We start from the raw sequence: 18,515 nt of genomic DNA on the forward strand, positions 1-18,515 counted from the left end.
CTGGTAAGGCCAGTCCCTAACACAAGTCTGAATGCTCCTGGAAGGACTAGGTTTTTTCATATTGCAAGTATCTAACACAACATCTGACACATAGTCGATTCTCCATAAATATTTGTTGAATAGAAATTTCACTGCTCACATAGACTTGGCCTATTGATGAAGTTTCAGATAGGTTCCCTCTGGACATTTGAAAGGCATGGCTGACATTTGGAATACCACTGGGGTCTCACTTTTGATTTTTATGATATAGAATGACCACAAATGGAAAAGTGGCTTTGCATTTGGACATGAGGAGACATTAAGCAATCAATGGGATTCTGAATGCAAATCTAGGTAAAATGAAAATGGGGAGAATATATAAAGATACAAAGGTGCTTCTGGGAAACATGGGTTGTGCTCTTTTTCTCCTCTATTTCCAGAAAGATGTAGGACACTCGGTTGTCCTGACTGTACTATCCTATTGTTCTTGGTGATCTCCAATCCTGAAATGCAAAACCATATTTTTCACAAATAAATCTTGACATGAGTTTGCTATATTTTCACAACCCAAAACATCATACCTCATTCTCATTCATACACGAGTTTGACAGATATGAGTCAGAAAAGTATCAGCACTTCGGGGAAATGTGGAAGCTGAAGGGTGGCCCTATTTCCATAACCTGGGATTAATTGGCATGTGATGTCTTCATGAATATGGGCTATTTCTGCAGCTTCTGTAATGCAAGGGGAATGTGTCACCTGGACCATATTTGCATCTGTGCTCTTTCTCTGAAAGTTTTCTCTCCTCAGCGGTGGGTCCTTTTTATTGAAACCAATTGGTTGGTTGATAATATGTTACATGGTAAGAATCAGTATATTTTCATACTGTGATATTTTTAAGAAATTATCTTTATTTTCAATTGTTCATCTAGGCATGCCAATGAATATTTAGGCCACATTTGGAGCAAAACTCACAAGGTGGTTTTTTCAAACCTCACATGTGTACAGAAAACAACACAATTTTAAGGGTTTGCTTAAAAGAACAAAGCATAAGAAATACAGTGAGATACAAGCTCATAACCAAATCCAAAACAGTGAGCAGATCTGATTCAACATGAGAAGAAGTTACTAAAAACAAGGCTGTGTTTTATAGGAAGCATTATCTGAAGATAAGGTTGCAAGATGCTCTCCAAGTCCCTTGGTGGGAAGCCTTAGGCGGATAGAAACAGAGCCAGATTTTTGCTTAGCCTATCAGGGAGTAATGGGTAGGTCAAGGTTTCATGAAGAAGGTTCTGACTATTCACTGCTGTTGTTAAAAGGAAAAGCCAGCTTTCTACCAGGCCTGGCAGTGATAATATATTCTCTCTCTCTTAATTTGATTTTAACTTTACCTTTAACTTCTGACAAACAGCCCTTTGATTCCTTTCTTCTCTAGCAATAAAAGAGTTAAACTTAAGTCAACTATTAATGGTTCACAGACTAGGAGAAGAAAAATTGTAAAGATGAAATCCATAGATAATTCAATAACTGTGTTTTAACTAGTAAATGGACTCCCTCTGCATAAATATTTGCAAGAGAGCCACTTGTAGGCAAAAAAAGTTTTCACAAACTTTGTCTTCTTTTGCCCAAGAGTGAGGAACACAAGAAGTCTCCAGATGATGGAATGAAGGAGGAGACAGGTGCATTAGTTCATGCATTGTGTCTCATTTTGCTTCAGATATTTATTGTACTAGTAGCTACTTCATAGACTTGACCATAAGATATTTGGTACTTTTCTGTGAGCCCTTCCTCAAGATCTAATTATAACATAAACACTTTTGCCCTATAAACTTGGAACTACTAATAACATCTCCAATATTATTTATTAAATTATAGTGTAATTATAATTATAACAAGGTCCATTTTCTAAACTCAAGGTAGAAGACTCATTGGCTAAAATAGTATCTTTGTTCCTATCTGTATTTTATCATCCCCAGTGATTGCTTTCCTTGATTTGATCATGGACATTAAAAACAGACTACTCAAAAGCCCTCTTTGCATCATCAAACCACAGAAAGAGAGGTTTGGAAGCAGGAATACATCCAACATATTCTCTTTTGGGGCCTCACCAAGCTGAGAGCTTCAGAGCATTACAGTAAATATAAAAATGTGTGTCAGTTTATAGTTATTACAGAAAAAAACAAAGTTAGTGTTAAGTTTTCACAACTTCTTTTCTTACCCATATCAATAATTTCAACTTATCCACCCATTTCATAAGGTTTTCAGAACTTTCTTTAGCACCGTCTGACACTCTTTCCTACTTTAATGAAAACATAACCAGCTCTCCAAAATTTCCCCTAAGCCTAACTCGGCTAACCTCAGTCTCTCTACAGGAACTTATCACAATCCAGTCAAGTTTCTAACATTTCATTTGTATGTCAGGAGGAAAACAAACAAAACAGTTGTACTCCAGGAATGAGGTTTAGCTGTCATTCTATCATGCTTGAGAAACAGCTTGATAGTGGTGGAAATTCTCCTCCCACTACCACAGTATTTGCAGGAAAACGAAGGGGCATCACCAATTTTCATCTAACGTTAGTTACGTTAAGAACTTCTAAAGAAAGAAATTCAGTGCACAGAGCTTAGGAGACTAGAGAAGAATGCTGTAATAAATTGATTTCATGGCCAAATATCTGCAGAAAAACTGGCAATAAAATTCTAAGGTGACTATGTTACCTAGAACCATAATTAACCACAACGACATGTGGGGAAGGTAAAGTCTTTCAGAAAACCAAAGTATTTTCTTTACTTAAATAATGTTAACTTCAGCTAAGCAGCTGGATAACTGTCATATGAAACTAAGAAAAAAAGGAAAATCCAGTTACTATTAACACCAAAGAAATGAATGCCAATCTTAAACCAAAGATACTTTGGTACTATAGCCATAACAGACAAATGTGTGGTATGGGAGCAGGGAATTTTCTGACGGTTGGGTGGCAGGGTCACAGAAGGTTTTTGAGACCTGCAAATGTGTCCTGTGAGGCTGACACACTGCCGTGTTCCCTAACGAGAGTCCCATGAACACAAGCTTATCAGCTGTCTTGTCAAAATAGAGTGTGCAACATTGCTGCGTTGAAAAGTGACTTCAGCCTTGCTGAAGGGTTTCATCAATCTGAGGAAACGATGCTTGGTGCCATAGATTAAACACTATGGTCTCAAGCGGAATGCATGTGAAGTTTCCAAAATATTTCCTCAAAGACTTTATTCAGTTTTGGTTTGTGACTTTAGCTGGAAAGCGTAAAGATGGACATGGAAAGGCAGTTCAGAAAGACATCTGTGAGGATTTAAATTGGGCAGCTTTCAGAAGATGAAAGATGTTTAAAGTTAAGGCCTTTATCTGCAAACAATAGTATATTAATAAACTCTATATACCATATTTACAAATGCATTCTCTTGTATTAAAACTAACAGTATTTTGTTCACAGTGCCGTTGTTTACAGGTAGCAATCCCATAATACTCTTGTATTTTGGCATGGGTATCAGTAGCACTTGGTATTTACAGAAAATGTACATGTATGAATATAAACATGCCACTGAATCTGAGTTAGCAATAAAAGACAGATTGGCTAATGGTGCAAAGGAATGAACTCTACAGCACCTTCCCCTCCGTCGGATAGGAAACGTGGATTCTGAAATTGGGAAGATGCCCAATCTCTGACCCGAAGTGGCATAAAGTCGGTAAGAAAACAGTGATCCCCTTGTTCCTTTTGGGTACATTGAGTAATCTTAGTCCAGAGTTTTAGATCCATTGTCTAGTGCATAAAATATAAAAGTTAAAAAGATTTATTATTTTTATAATAATAATTATTATTAAAATATAAGGTACTTTCTCTCTCACGTTCTCATTTGTGCTCTTGCACTTAAGACCAATATCCTCGGAGTTCCAAATATGCTGGTGTTTTGTCCTGCAGCTCAGCAGTCAGATGACATGCGGAAAATGCTCTGGACTTTGTACTGCTGCCTGTCACAGTGTGACCCAGGGCCTGTGGGGGACATGGCAGAAGCACCTCGTTCTTACTCTCCAGTCTTCTCCTCGGGGTGGCAGCCTGCCCCTGGAATCGGCTGCCACGTTACTGAATGGAGTTGCTCGTTTCGGCAGCTAATGCTGAGGTGACAAATGGCTTTCTGTACACTTGGAAACAGGAGGGGAGGCGGGTAAATAGGAGGAGGGTGGCATTTAGAAGAGGCCAAGAGCAAAACCCAGAGAGTGGCTGGGTTCATTAGCAAGAACCCCTCAGGACTTCTGCACCCTCTCGGAGGCCTCTGCTCACGGAGATTCTCTCGGGCTCAGAGTAGAGCGCGGGGTCTACGGGGCGCCAGCGTCCGGCTCAGTCTGCGCTTCCTTCTCGGTCCCCGGGCCGGCGTGCTCAGGGCCGCCGCCGCTGCTCCTGGGCTGCTTGTGCAACAGGCTCTTCCACTGGGCTTTGTTATGTGCGAGATGGCTTAGCATGTTCTCAGACAGGGGGCTGTTTCCTGTGAAGCGGGCCCATTCCCGGAAGAGCGGCTCCACGATGTAGGTCATGAAACCTGGGAGAAGAGCAAGGCGAAACTCATCACCATAAGGACACGAAAAACTACTGCTTCCCTCAAACACGATTAGGGCCCTTACTGTCTGCTGGCGCCGAGGTTATGAAGGCAAACAAGATGTGGTCACTGCCCAGAGTCTAGGAGCATAAGATGTGTCCCCGTGGGCTTGTCATTTCACCTCTATGTGTCTCAGTTTCATTCGTAAAAAAAAAAAAAAAAAGTCTGAGGGTACCAAATCCATAGGAGCCTCAACAATTAAGCTCTCAGATACAAACTCAAAGTTTGGCGGTTCAAACCCACCCAGTGGCTACTCCGCGGGAGAAAGACCTAGCTTAGCTATCTGCTCCTGGTAAAGATTAAACCAAACCAAAATCTGTTACCGTGGAGCTGATTCAGATTCGTAGTGACCCTATAGGACAGTGTAGAAGTACCCCATAGGGTTTTCTAGGCTGTAATCTTTACAGAAGCAGACTACCACATCCTTCTCCCATGAATGCCTGGTGGGTTCCAATCGCCAATCCTTGGTTAGCAGTTGTGCAGTTAACCACTGCGCCACCAGGGTTCCTTTGGTGAAGATTACAGCCTAGGAAACCCTGTGGGACAGTTCTACTCTGTCACACGAAGTCGCTATGAGTCAAAATCGACTTGTCAGCACCTAACAGCAGCAACACCCAAACCCACAGGGTCATGGTTAAAGAAAAACAAAACAAAACACCAAACCTCTTGCTGTCAAATAGATTCCAACTCATAGCAACCCTATAGGACAGAGTAGAACTGCCCCATATGGTTTCCAAGGAGCAGCTGGTGGATTTGAATGGCTGACCTTAACCACTGCACCACCAGGGCTCCTTAGGGTTGTTAGGACAATTAAATGACATAACACATGTCAAATGCTTAGAAGGTTCCTGGCAGGTAGTAAACAATAAATATTATTGTTTGTAGAAGGAGAAAGACATAAACAAAAAAGAAAAGCCTGAGTTGGTACAAAGGAGGATGGGTAGAGGGAGGGAGCAGAGGGCAAATGACTTCAGGAAGGGACTGCCTGTGGGATATTTTTTCAGGATTACAGTTTTATAGTTTTCTTACTTTCAAATATGTTAAACAACTAAGTTGAGGTAAATAACAGTTCATCCATTTTTAATACAGATTTTACCTACCTAAAATCCTGCTTTAATGATTAGCAAAGATTGTTTGATCTTAGACTTTGCTTGCATGCCTATTTTCTTGCTTATTTTAGGCTTGTTGCTTTCTAAATCATGTTTTGCTGTTAATGTGCTTTCCATACTACACATGCTGTGTTAGGCAAAGATAATGTTCAGTCTAGGCCTGAACTATTGGAATCATCATGAACTTGGCTGTGTTTAGGTTTTATTGTATCTCCTCGAAATGTAGATGTAGGAGAAAAGGCAATTGTTTTCAGCATAACAATATCTGCCGATGACTAATCCCATATGTTTACAGGAATGAAAATTATAAAGCTTGATTTGATCATCTTTTTATTGGACAAACAACAAGACACTTGACCTTTGAGGACAGTATAGACATAGGAGAAGGATGCAGCATGCAAAATACGATTGTACATTTCTGCAGTATCGCATCCTCTATGAAATATGACTTAAAATTATAAGATCATTTTCAATCATCGAAACCTGAGGAGGAAGGCTAAGCTAGCAACTTTCTGTCTGTATTTAGCATTTTGATAAGGTTATGTAGAAAGTCAGCAAATAAGAATTTCACAGTTTTTTGCTCTTCTTGCATTTTCTTTACCTCCTTCACAATCTCCATATCTAATTTCTAATGTCTTTCACCTTTAAAAAAAGATAGTTTGAAAAATTAAAGATATTTTTAAATTAAACTATTTAAAAAATAAGTTTCAAGTGTGAATACTTATCAAATTTACCTGAAGTATTAAAAAATTACAAAACCCAACATTTTAAAATCCGACATCTAAAAAAGCAACTCCTTCTCTTCCTGAATTTACTCTGGATATATATACTTATATTGACACTTGTCTGAGTCCCTGGGCAGTGAAAATGGTTAACTCACTTAACTGCTAACTGAAAGGTTGGAGGTTCGGGTCCACCTGAGGCACCTCCAGAGAAAGGCCTAGTGATCTACTTCTGAAAAACCAGCCATTGAAAACCCTGGGGAGCAGAGCTGTACATTGACACACATGGAATTGCCGTGAGTTGAAACTGACATGACAGCAACTGGTTTATTTACACTTGTCGGATATAAAGACATCTTATCTTACTAGGAAAGCTGTTTTAAAGTTTGAATAGAAAGCATGAGGCAGGTTTTCAAATAAAGAAAGGCTTCTGCATTATCAGATTTGGGAACCTGTTCTATTGGTTCTCAGCTTGTTGTGCCAATCCCCCATTTCTCCTCCAGCATGAGCTGACTTTGCCCTGGTCTTGTCCACGAGGGGTGGCAGTGGGAGAAGGGAGGAATGGTGGCCTCAAGGTAGACAGGGATTGAAGGAAAGCTTCTTTCCCTTCATCTTTCTATAGAGTTCACCAATTAGAGAGTTATTCAGTTTAATACCTTCTTTTCTTAAAATGCAGAATTTGATGGAGAGAGAAGAGGAGTGGGGGAAGGGGACATGAAGCCCTGGTTCCATTTGGGTAAATATGAACTACTTAAACAGAAAATCAGATCTAAGTTTAACTGAGACCAGCACACAGGACATTTCTCATTTTGGATGGGGACAGAAAAAGAGAGGAGACATTTTCATTCAGAGAGGAGTCAGAACAGAGGGAATAGCTGCATTACTGAGGACCCATGGGAAAAATCGTGTCTGGGTGACTGGAGCCCGCAGCTCCCATTAAACTCGATTTATCTATTTGGGCTTTTCCAGTTTAGTGTAATCTACTGCTGCACACCACACTGCCCAACCCTGAACCGACAGAGCTGAGAGATGTGGAACGGAGACCGAGAGATTCCTGTGTCAGGAGTTGTTTTACAATCACCTTCTCTTTCTCTGTATTATTGCTGTGCCAATGTACATCCATAGGATTTCCCTATTCGCTCAACCCCCATTTCATTTTTAAAACAGGTATCTATGGTAACTATATTTTCCTGAGCTGAAAATCAGGACATGCAATCTGACAAAATAAGTGTATTCTCAGGACAACAATGGGACAGCATCTCTGAAATCAGGTCTGTCTTGCGAATCCAGGTTGTGTGCTTAACAAGGTGAGCGCTTTTGTTTGGTGTTCAATAGGTCTTTAACAGTTGCCTGGCAATTTTTTTTTCTAGTTAGAACTCAACAAAGTGGGTAGGACTGTGGGTCAGGGTCTACTCATTTCGAATCACAGCTGCGGAACCTCCACCACTGGTAGGAGAGAACAGGATACAAGGAGCTGAGGTTGCGGTTCTGTTGCTATTGCTCTCTCCACCCCTCACAAGCAACTTCATAGCCTCATGTGCGCTGGGACCTATTTTTTTTTTTAATAACTTATTTATTTTAGTTGTTGTTGTTCTCGAGAATATACACAGCAAAACATACACCAATTCAACATTTTCTACCTGTATAGTTCAGTGACATTGATTACCTTCTTCAAGTTGTGCAACCACTCTCACCCTCCTTTTCTGAGTTGTTCCTTTTCCATTAACACAAACTCACTGCTCCCTAAGGTTCCTATCTACTCTTTTGAATTGCTGTTGTCAATTTGATTTCATATAAATAGATCTTAAAGGAGCATAGTGCTCAAGGCAGACATTCTTTACTAGTTAAGCTAAACTATTGTTTGGTTTTACGAAGACTTCAGGGGATACTTTTGGTTTAAGGTTTAAAGATTATCTCAGGGAAATAGTTTTGGGGGTTCATCTAGCCTCCATGGCTCTAGAAAGTCTGGATTCCATGAAAATTTGACATGGGTCCTATTTTTTATTAACTCCCCCCACTTTTTTTGGTGGAGGAATCAGTTGAATTGTAAAAGCAACATAAAAATATTAAGGATAATTTGAAAGAAAATGGATCACTAATAATCTCATCAATAATTCCAACATAACTATTTTCATATTTGTGTATTCCATTCAAATCTTTGTAACTAGATTAATTTTGTCCGTTTCCTTGGGATAACTTCATGAATCTTTTGTGGGACTGTGGATTTGATTTGACTTTCAGTGACTGCAAGCATATCATTCTAGTTTGCTCTGCTTTCATTACTTTTCAGTTTATCTTTCAGGATGTCCCCTTCCCTCTCAATGTTAAGGCTTTAAACCTTGGGCTTTGCAGAGGTGTGCAGCGCTGTGAATGCATTAAACTGTCTGAGGTCTGTGGGAAGAGGAAAAAAACACTAACTAACACGAGTCAGTGCCATGTTTATAAGAAAAAGTTAGTTTAAAATTCTGAGCTTGGTTTCAGTTGAAGAAAACTGCAAGGCAAAGAAAGACTTGCCTTAAATGTAGATGGAATTGGTGGAGTGTTTTAATGACCGATTGAAATTCTTATCTGATCAGAAATATTTCCTCCACTAAAATGCCTAAAATGTTCACTGTTTGATTTGCTTAATGATCTTATGCATAACTCAATTAGATTAAGTAATAATTATTTTGGATGCATCAACATCACACTTTAACATTCTATCGCAATTGACACTTAAAACAGTATGGTCCTAAGAGAATAAGACTGAAAATAAGTTTTGAAGTGAAGAGTAGGGAAGCATGGGATCCCAGGTCACAATGGGATAGCATGGCTTGAAAAACTTGGGCCTAGGCTTCTGGGCCCTTGGGAGTGAGTGTTGGGAGTGAGAGGGAGGTAGTGACCTAAACCGGAAGGTCCCTAAAGGCAGATTCTGCTGACTTCCCACCTTTCAAGCTTGGAAGAAAGTGTGAGTCACCATGCTCCTAAGCAGCAAATAGTTGATTCTTATTACCCTTTTTCTACTCTATTTGCTTATGATATGATTCTAAAATACAAAGCTAATACAGTTAGTTAAGGTTCTATAACAAAGCCTTTACTCTAATTTTCACTTGATAATACCTAATAGGTAAATCATGATTAGAGTGTTTATTTGGACTTAGCCATTCAAAGGAACATTGATTAAACCCTCCAGTCTGGATCTTTCAAAAAACAGTGCGTAGATCTTTTTTTTGTGACTCCTGGCACAGGAGCCAAAACTATTCGGTTAAAATTGAATTCAACTCACCAATTTGTATACTAGGGATTGAGTCTTTCTGTTGATTACAAAGAGGACTGATTTCCAGTTCAAATTTCTGCTCAAGGTCACCTAAGAAGAAGGAAGAAGAATATTAATAATCTAGAATTTGTATAAGTGTTGATAGTTTTTAACGGCCGCTTTGGAAGAAGTTATTCTGGGAATTACTGCTTCTTGCCTTGTTATCATTAGGAACTCTTCAGCACCATCATGTTCTGCCTTGCTCTGCTAGCTTCTGTGAAATATTAAGATTTCGGAGAGTCAATGATCATTTACAATAAGTTAATTGTAATTAGGGTGCTTTGGGATTAACTTTTGAATAAGAGCTAGAAAAACAAGAACAGAACTAATGGGTAATTTCCTAACGTGAAATGGAAGTTCTGGCTTTAAGCATAAAATCTATTTTATTAACCTGTTGCTAAGTATTCAATTTCCACTTGAAAACAACCAGGGATAACAATACGTAGGAAATGGGAGACAGGGACTGGAAAGATCTCTTTTGAGCGGCATCTTCAGTCTGTAGCTAGAAAATTAATTATAAACAAAGATCCAGTATCTTTCATTCTGATTCCTTAGAATTTTACCTAATGTAATGGAAGGTTAAAAAAAAAGTAAAGGTCAGAATAATATTTCTTTTTAATGCCTTTGTCAGCTAGAAGACCAAAGGAGAAATTCATCATGTAAAGCAGACCTCTGCTTTGTTTAAAATATTTTTTTCAGTCCTTCCTGAGGGTGAAAAATTGTGAGGATTTTTTGTGTTGGAAAACAGTAGGGTTAATCAGCAGAGAAGCTGGGCCTCAGAAACAGCTCAGTTCACAGCTGGGAATGTACTTACCGAAACTAGAGGGGTTAAAAATATAACACTTACCTAGGGCTTACTGTGTGCTAAGCACTTTAATACATTACTTAATCTACTCCTCATGGCAACCTCATTATAATCCCCATTTTAGGTCACCAAAGGGTTAAGTCTGAGGAGTTTAGAGACGTCTCCTCACAGTCGCTCTTCAACTCTGGATGGTAACAGCCTTCTGAGGACAGGCATGACACCAGTTAATATGGAAATGAATTCTCCCATAACCAGTTCCACTCCTCACCTCTCTATTTCTGTTAAGGGTGCTATTGATTTTTCAGTCAAGCTGGACACTTTGGCAGAATCATCTTTGATTTCTCCCTTCCTTTCTCCCTCCATAGTGAGGCACCAAATCCTGTTTATTTCCCTCTTGGGGACAGTCTGCCTGACCCTAGTCTGGTTTCTTAATAACTTGTTCTTAGTTTTTGCTTCTTAGCCAGACTCTCTTCCACTTCAATTATATATGTTGTCCTAAATCCGCTTTTTTTTTGATGACTTCCATTGCATTGTTTTCTGATTTAGCCTGGGGTACAGGGGCCTCCTCAAATTCGCCTTCTCTTTCTAACCTTCTATGGGACTGAGCTGGTCTAACATCAGGGATATGTTCCCACCTCAGTGCCTTTGCCCATTTCCATTCCCCTCTGTCTAAACCAGTGCTATACAATAGAACTTCCTGCAACAATGGAAATGTTCTCTGCACTGTCCAATATGGTAGCCTTTTGAAATATGACCCCCAAAAATTAGGAACTAAGACTTCAATTTTATTTGATTTAAATAGCCATCGGTGCCTTGTAGTTACCATACGGGAAAGTGCAGAACACTACACATCCTTCAATACCCAGCTTGAACCCTGCCTTCCTCAGCTACTAGATCTTCTCCTGTGACGTCTACCAGTTGTTTGATGGTTACTTATATGCCTCCAGATGATGTCTGCTTTACAGCTGCTTTGTACTGTTGTTTTCATGTGGGTATTGACCTTCCAACTTGATCACTTATTCATTCACTTATTCAATAGATATTTATAAAGCACTTGCTATGTTTCAGATACTTTGCTAATTAATGTAGAGAATGCAAAGAGGAAAATTGCATAGTTTCTTCCTTCTAGAAGCTTTGCTGATTAGTATTTTGAGGGTACAAAACACGAATAATTATACTTCTTTAGATCCTTCATAACATCCCCAATGGGGCTTTGTACATAGTAGGAAAATCACATTTGCGGAAGATTAGCCAAGGCTAGAAGTAGATGTTTAATAAAAACTTCTGGAACACTCAGTTGATTGAGAAGACACAAATTTGAAGTCAATCAGAACAGAAATTCTACTTCCTGAAGGGGTTGGTGAGGGCTTGGTGTTGGGAATCCTAGTGTCTGTTCTGAGAATTTAATACTGTTTTTCTAATTTATGTGATCTCATTTTCCTTTCCCCCTGTGTCCTTGACCTTGATTTTAGGAGTTTTCTTTTGTTCACCATCACACTGGAGTCATATTGGAGGTACTTTGACCGGGACTGTTAGCAGTCTGTGGAAGCCTGCTTGAAATGAGGAGGCTGGAGTGAGCTGGGCTTTGAGCCCAAATCCTAAACTGAAAGCCAGATAAAATTAATCAAAATGACACAAGTCATCCTTATAGAATTAAAAAAAAAAAAAATTCAGTATGGAGGAAAGGGAGTTTGAATGACCAGAGAGTCTTCTCTTCTTAAACATGCAGACTTCTGCTAGAGGATAAGACTATTACTAAATAAAAAGGGACTTGATATGTCTTCCCTACTCTCCTTCCTCTGCCAGGAGACATGCCAGAAGGCAAGGTGCATGAAATCTGATCTTTAGTGATCAGGTTACAAATGTTCTAGGGTTTTCCATCTTATAATGTTGCACATGCATATATTATTAGGACAGCAGTCAGCTTTTGCAAAGAGACTTTATAGATCATCTTTCTTGGCTGATCCCATTTTCCTCCACTTAGTCGACAACTTTGAATTCACCAACTCAACGGGGCCTTACTATGTGCCCAAATGACATAATCCCTGTCCCAAATTGTTTATAATCCAAATAAAGTGTAAGATGAGTAGATGAAGGAGTTAAGGGCTCTCACTACAAACAGTAGCACATGACTGAGTCAAAACAGAGCAGAGACTTCCAAGTATGCAGAGCCTAGGTCTTCTTTCTGTGCTAGCTCACTATTTTATATGTCACACAGTAAAGGAAGTGCTTATCATATTGAATCTAAAACCTCCTTGCTCCAATTTCATCATATTTCCTTTTGTCTTGCCCTCAGTGGAGATTGGATGTCATGGGCAACTAGAACTGATCCTTTGATTCCTAGCACCTCACACTCAATTCAAGTGAAATTACAGAGTTGTAGGAGCTACATGAGCACTTTTACTCTGAACGAAAGAGATGGTTAGAAGAGCCTTCTAGACCCACATGAACTCAATCAATTCTTCTTTGTTTTCTGTCTTTGGGGCCATCATGATGCCACTGACACATCTTTCAATGGAGGCTCACTGTTGCTATTTGACCTCCCCACAGAGCTGGTATATGGGACACTTGAAGCCTTATTTGTTCTCAGTCTCTCAAACTTGATCCTGCTACTAGCATCAGGGCACTGCTGTGCCTGAGCAAACATCCTGAACACTGAAACCAGGCCTGAAGGAACAAACCTGTATCCAAAGGCCGACAGCCCACCTAATGTCAGGATCCTGCTTGCTATTTCATTGCCTTATTTCTGAATGAGGTTGATCTTCGAAAAGTTATGCTCTAATATGGGGCCATTTGTCTTTTCATAGCAAAATTCTTTTACCTTACTGTTGAAACTGTTTGAAAGGATGAACTCAATTTTTGGTCAGCTGTGCTCTGTTTCATCATTAGCTTTACTTAAAGTGAAGGGAAAGAAGGAGTTCTTAAGGCCTTCTGTCAGAGCCGAAAAAATTGACCCCAGATGACATATTAGCCTTTAGGCTGTGCTCAGCTCATTAAGTGAAGGTCAGAGTAAAAATCAAATTGTCTTTCATATCCAGAAAGGAAAGCCATTTAAAAAAATATACATATATATAGATTTCCCTTTCGGTCTTTTTTATTGTACCTCATTACTACTTGTTTCTGTAGTAAGTGGATGTTATATATTTTAAATTTTTTTCCGTAAAAGGGCTGGGATGGTTTGCAAGAGAGTTACACAGAAAGGTTAGGATAATAAGAGTGGATGAAAAAGCAAATGCCACAAAAGATTAGCCGTTTCCCGTTGTATTAGAAAAATGCCTGAAAGGAGGAGGGACAACGAAAACTCAGCTGTCGGGTCCTTAACGAACCTTGCCTGTAGAATTCTTCACACACCCTTTCACTCCATTGCTTGCTCATCTCCCAGATTCTACAAGGATTGCAGATGTCAGCACACTTCAAGGCAATCTGAGAAATGACAGGGCAGGGAGAGATTGTCAGAGGCTGATCCTTTAGTAGCAAACGCACCCCAAGCCAAAGGGGCTGTAAAACTAGCCAGTCTGTGGGCACCTTCTGCCTCATGGTACCAGTAAAAATCAGTTGCTGTGCAGTCAACTCTGACTCACGGCAACACCATTTGTGTCAGAGTAGAACTGTGCTCAATAGGATTTTCAGTGGCTGATTTTTCAGAAGTAGATCACCAGGCCTTTCTTTGGAGACACCTCTGCGTGGGCTGGAACCTCCAACGTTTTGGTTAGCAGTCAAGTGCGTTAATCCTTTGTACCACCCAGGGACTGCCTGCCTAGTGGTACCAGCCCATATTTGCAGAGGGCCTCCCTGACAGGCGTCTTCAGGAAACAGCACTTATTCACCTCTACACAAAACCTTTATTCAGAACTCCTACCTATAGCAGAGAGAATAAGAGAAGAGCCACAGTCCAAGGACACAGAGCTTCCTGGAGGAGGCTTGAGGTGGGCAGGCCAAGGAGAACTCTGGCCTGGCTCCTGCTGCTGCCCCTCCCCTCGAAGGCAGGGAGGCCACAGGGATCTGAGCCAGGCTCAAGTGCAATCATTGGACCTCACTCTCATCACACTGACCTACTCTATCCATCACTTAAACTATGTATGTTTGCCTTTTCGTGCCCGTGTCTGTGTGTAAGTAAATGCAGACTACCAGCCTTGGAGCTAACTCATATCAAATGTAGGCGTGTTTCGTTTGCAGAGCTAAATTAGGGCCTGCTTGGCTTGTCTCACACTGGTCTGGATCTGGAATGTCAGCTGTGGTCAGTGATGCTGCCCCGAGCAGGGTTACCTTGAATTCCCAGAGAAGCAGAATTTCCCCCTTAACCACCAACTGCTGAGAGGCCTGAATGGGCTCCTGGTGGCGTCTCCCACCCACCAGCAATGTCCCTTTGTTCTGATCCAGTTCCTTGGGAGCTCAGAACCACTGGCAGTGAGGGGGTCTGGGAGAGACTTGATGACATTAAGTTGCAAATTTGGTTGTTTATTTATTTTCTGGTTAATGGAGGGACCAGTTTGTGTTGGAGTAGGTAAGGGCAGAAGTCCCCTCTAGGTTCCGTCTGTTAGGGATTCACTTGAGTTAGCAGCCTTTCTTTTGAAATACAAGCGTTTAGGCTGATTCTTTTAACTGCATAAGGCCTTGGCTTCAGTCACTAAAATCAGACACCTAGCTGATATTTGTAGCACTCAGGGACTAGAAGATTAGCCTGGGAATAAAGGAGGGAGACATAGTTCTACAGCTGGGGGTAGGGTACTTCCTGGGAAGGATGGAGTACTTCAGATAGCTACAGAGGACAGCCTGCGTGTGGGACAGGACAAAAAAGACTGTACAATTCAGTCTACCATGTGGAACTCCATCTCCCTGGTGAAAGCCGGTCTACCTAGATCAGCTCAGGGTCCATCCATTCAGTCTTTTGTACCAAAAGCAAAAAATGGAAGACAAAAGAAAATGGAAGACCAAAAAGAAGGCTCTAGTCAGACTTGTACTTCCAATGTCCATTCCTTTTTTTGTTCTCATGTTAGAGATGGCTTCTTGCTAAAAAAGGCTGGTCTTGATGCAATTAAATTAAATTAAACTTAAAATCATTAATTTATTGGTGCCCCAAAATGGTAACACTAGGTAGATGTGTTTGAACCTCGGATGAAAATAAGGGTTTAGGTAGTAAAGCAAGGTTTGATTAAATAGGTTTGGGGTAAAGGAAGGCTATTGGTTTTTCCATTTGGGGAGTCACTATAGTTAATATAATACACTTTCGTGTTACAGAAACAGTCTTTCAAATTGCCCAGGTAGCACATTGGTCAAGTCTCTACCAAGCCACAAAATGTGACAAACACTTACTGCACGCAACCACCCGTGCGGTTACGTTGTGGTGAAGCAGTTCCCAAACAAGGAAACGTGTGATATTATCAGCCCGCTGACATGAAACCCAGGCTTTACTTGCTTGAAAACCACTTAAAAATTTCACGTGTCACGAAGCTTTTAAGAAAGTAGGCCGCTGCTCTAACTTATACCATGGGAGATACTTCTTAAATGTACTAAAATTATCGATCATGTTCCTTAAGTGTTTTTATCTGGCACGAATAATTATTTATTTATTTATTTATTTTTACCTGAAGCATAAAGTGCCTGTCGTGTGCATCCTCCAGTCTTAAATCTTTATTGTGGAGGTGAGCTTTCAATCTGGTCAAAAATTCATTCTGCCTGTTGATGTCTGTTGCTAAGATCAAGGAGCCCAGCTGCTGTTCAATATCCTGTCTGCATCCACAAGAATGAAAGACAAAAACACACACAAAAGCAAATCCATTTGAGAGGGTGATTAATTCTCTCATCATTGGGTGGCTGGCTTGCAATCTGTTGCCACCTTTGATTCTGTGTATTACACAGTGTCCCACCCCAACACAGTCCAAGAGTGATTCTTCTCACCCACCATCAGTTCTGTTCCTGGACACAGGCATGCCAAGGGCTATATAACCAAACCAAAAAACCATTGTCCTTGGGTCGATTCCAACTCATGTCAACCCCATGTATTACCCTAGTATCATTTTTCCCTCTGTAGTTCATCCACTTTCTTTACTATTTTGTATTCTACAATGTGCTGTTATGTTAAAACACACATAAGAAAGCACGGTAAGGAATGATATCTATGATCACAGAAAAGAGTTCAGAAAGATACATAGTAGAATTACAGATGATTTTCACTTTCTTTTTCATATTTCTCAATATTGTATGAATTTTTAAAAATCATTTTATTCTTTTTTTAAATAATTCTTTAAATTAAAGTTATTAAATTTATATTAGCAAATACGTTTTAGTTAAGTGAAATTTTTTATAAATCAAATTAAAAGGCAAACTAAAGACTTAATATTTACAACATAAACAGAGTTGCTGTAATTAATGTACAAAGAATTCTTACAAATAAATAATAAATTACACTGAATAGGAAAATAGAAAAAGACCAAACACAAAAATTTGTTCACAAAAGAAATAGCAATAGCCAGTAAATACATGAAAAAATTTCATTATTTGTAATGAAAAGTTGTATATTAAATCGATCAATCTCTCTCCACACACACACACACACACACACACACACACACAGAGGTATATATATCAAATTGGCAAGTATTTTTAAAAAGATGATAAAAACAAAACTAAATTTTGGTGATGTTACTTTGGTAGACTTTCTCATAAGCCACCAATGGATATACAGGTAGACAGAGCTCTTTGGAAAAGCAATGTGATAATGTACAACAAGAACCTTAAAAATTCATATATTTCTGACCAATCATTTCTATCCATAAATATTTTCTGAGAGCTAGAGTATCAGAGCTGGGATAAAAAATATGTTTCAGAATATTTGTTGAGCATTATTTATAATGACAAAAATTTGGAAAGTATGCAAATTCCAAACACTTTTCCATTTCATCTTGTTAAACATATTTTGGTGCAATAATGTCATGTAAACATTAAACTCACTTTAGTAACATTTTTAACCATATGGAAAAAGGCCTTTATAGCAAGTGAAAATATCAGAACACAAAATACAAAAAATAAGTTCCACACTTTGTTAAAATATGGTTGTATTTAAAAAAAAAAGGCTAAAGGGAAATACACCAGCCAGACTAATATTAACTATTCCTGGATGATAGTATTACCAATAATTCCGGTGTTCTTTGTATTAGCTTGAACCATATGAAACTGCTAATAATCTACTATTTCTGAACTTCAGAAATAGTAACTTCATATGGTTCAAACTAATACTTTTCTGAATTTTCCTGTTTGTACAGTAAACCTAACTTACTAGATGAGGCTAGAAGGACTAACATGATTTTGATGATGATAGTTTTCGTTATAAAGTCCTTTCACATGTATTATTTTATAACAATTACTCTTCTAGCAAAAGTAACTTACAACAGTGTGTTGCACAAAGGCACATAAAAATCCGTTATTTCATTTGGAGTCCATAGGGGTCAGTGGGATTATTTTAGGAAGAGAATACTAATTGAGCAACCAGTCAGATTGATGTGGGTGTTCCAGGGACAAGTCAGGTCACACCAGGTCCTTTCATCTCTTTTCCCCTTTCCTTTTGTTCTTTCCTAACCTCCCTCTCCTTCCTTCCCCTCCCATCTTTTCTTTCTTTAGCTGTCTCTCCCATCTACCTCCTCTTTCCTCCTCTGCTACTTGATGTCTTGCTCTATTTTTAGTTCTTTTTGCATTTAATCCTTTCAATCTTTGTAGTTTATTGTTCTAGTAAAAGGCACACGTTTTTATTCCATGCATGAGAATTGGTTTTATTTAGTTCCAGGGGGTAAAAAGTTATCAGAACTGAAGTTCCTCCTGCAAATTCCACATTCCTCTGGGTGCTAGGAAACAGTATGAGATAGTATCAGAGGGCCAGGAATAAACCCACAACCCCAGACATGCTGCTTGTTCTGGGGGAGGCACACTTGGCCCTTGACCTTAATGTGCCCTCGGTAAGAAGGACGCAGTGATTTATTTACTTCCTC

General features: G+C 39.4%; 1 protein-coding gene across 2 annotated transcripts in view; it reads right to left on the reverse strand.

The window, feature by feature from the left end:
- Nucleotides 1-3,335: 3,335 nt before the first annotated feature.
- The window catches only part of PDE7B (phosphodiesterase 7B), a 375,050-nt gene continuing 359,870 nt past the window's right edge, over nt 3,336-18,515 (reverse strand). Inside the window, exons 10-13 of one of the 2 annotated variants that reach the window (XM_004368891.2) lie at nt 16,119-16,263; nt 13,860-13,956; nt 9,699-9,779; nt 3,336-4,545 (exon numbers count right to left, since the gene is read on the reverse strand). In XM_004368891.2, the coding sequence (XP_004368948.1) occupies nt 4,325-4,545; nt 9,699-9,779; nt 13,860-13,956; nt 16,119-16,263 (544 nt within the window). In that variant the 3' untranslated portion in view covers nt 3,336-4,324. Of the gene's footprint in view, nt 4,546-9,590; nt 9,780-13,859; nt 13,957-16,118; nt 16,264-18,515 lie in introns of those variants that run through there. The other variant, XM_023729894.1, reaches the window with a different exon arrangement.

This window comes from Trichechus manatus, unplaced genomic scaffold (assembly GCF_000243295.1).
Source record: "Trichechus manatus latirostris isolate Lorelei unplaced genomic scaffold, TriManLat1.0 scaffold00002, whole genome shotgun sequence".
In the NCBI taxonomy this organism is placed as follows: Eukaryota; Metazoa; Chordata; class Mammalia; order Sirenia; family Trichechidae; genus Trichechus; species Trichechus manatus.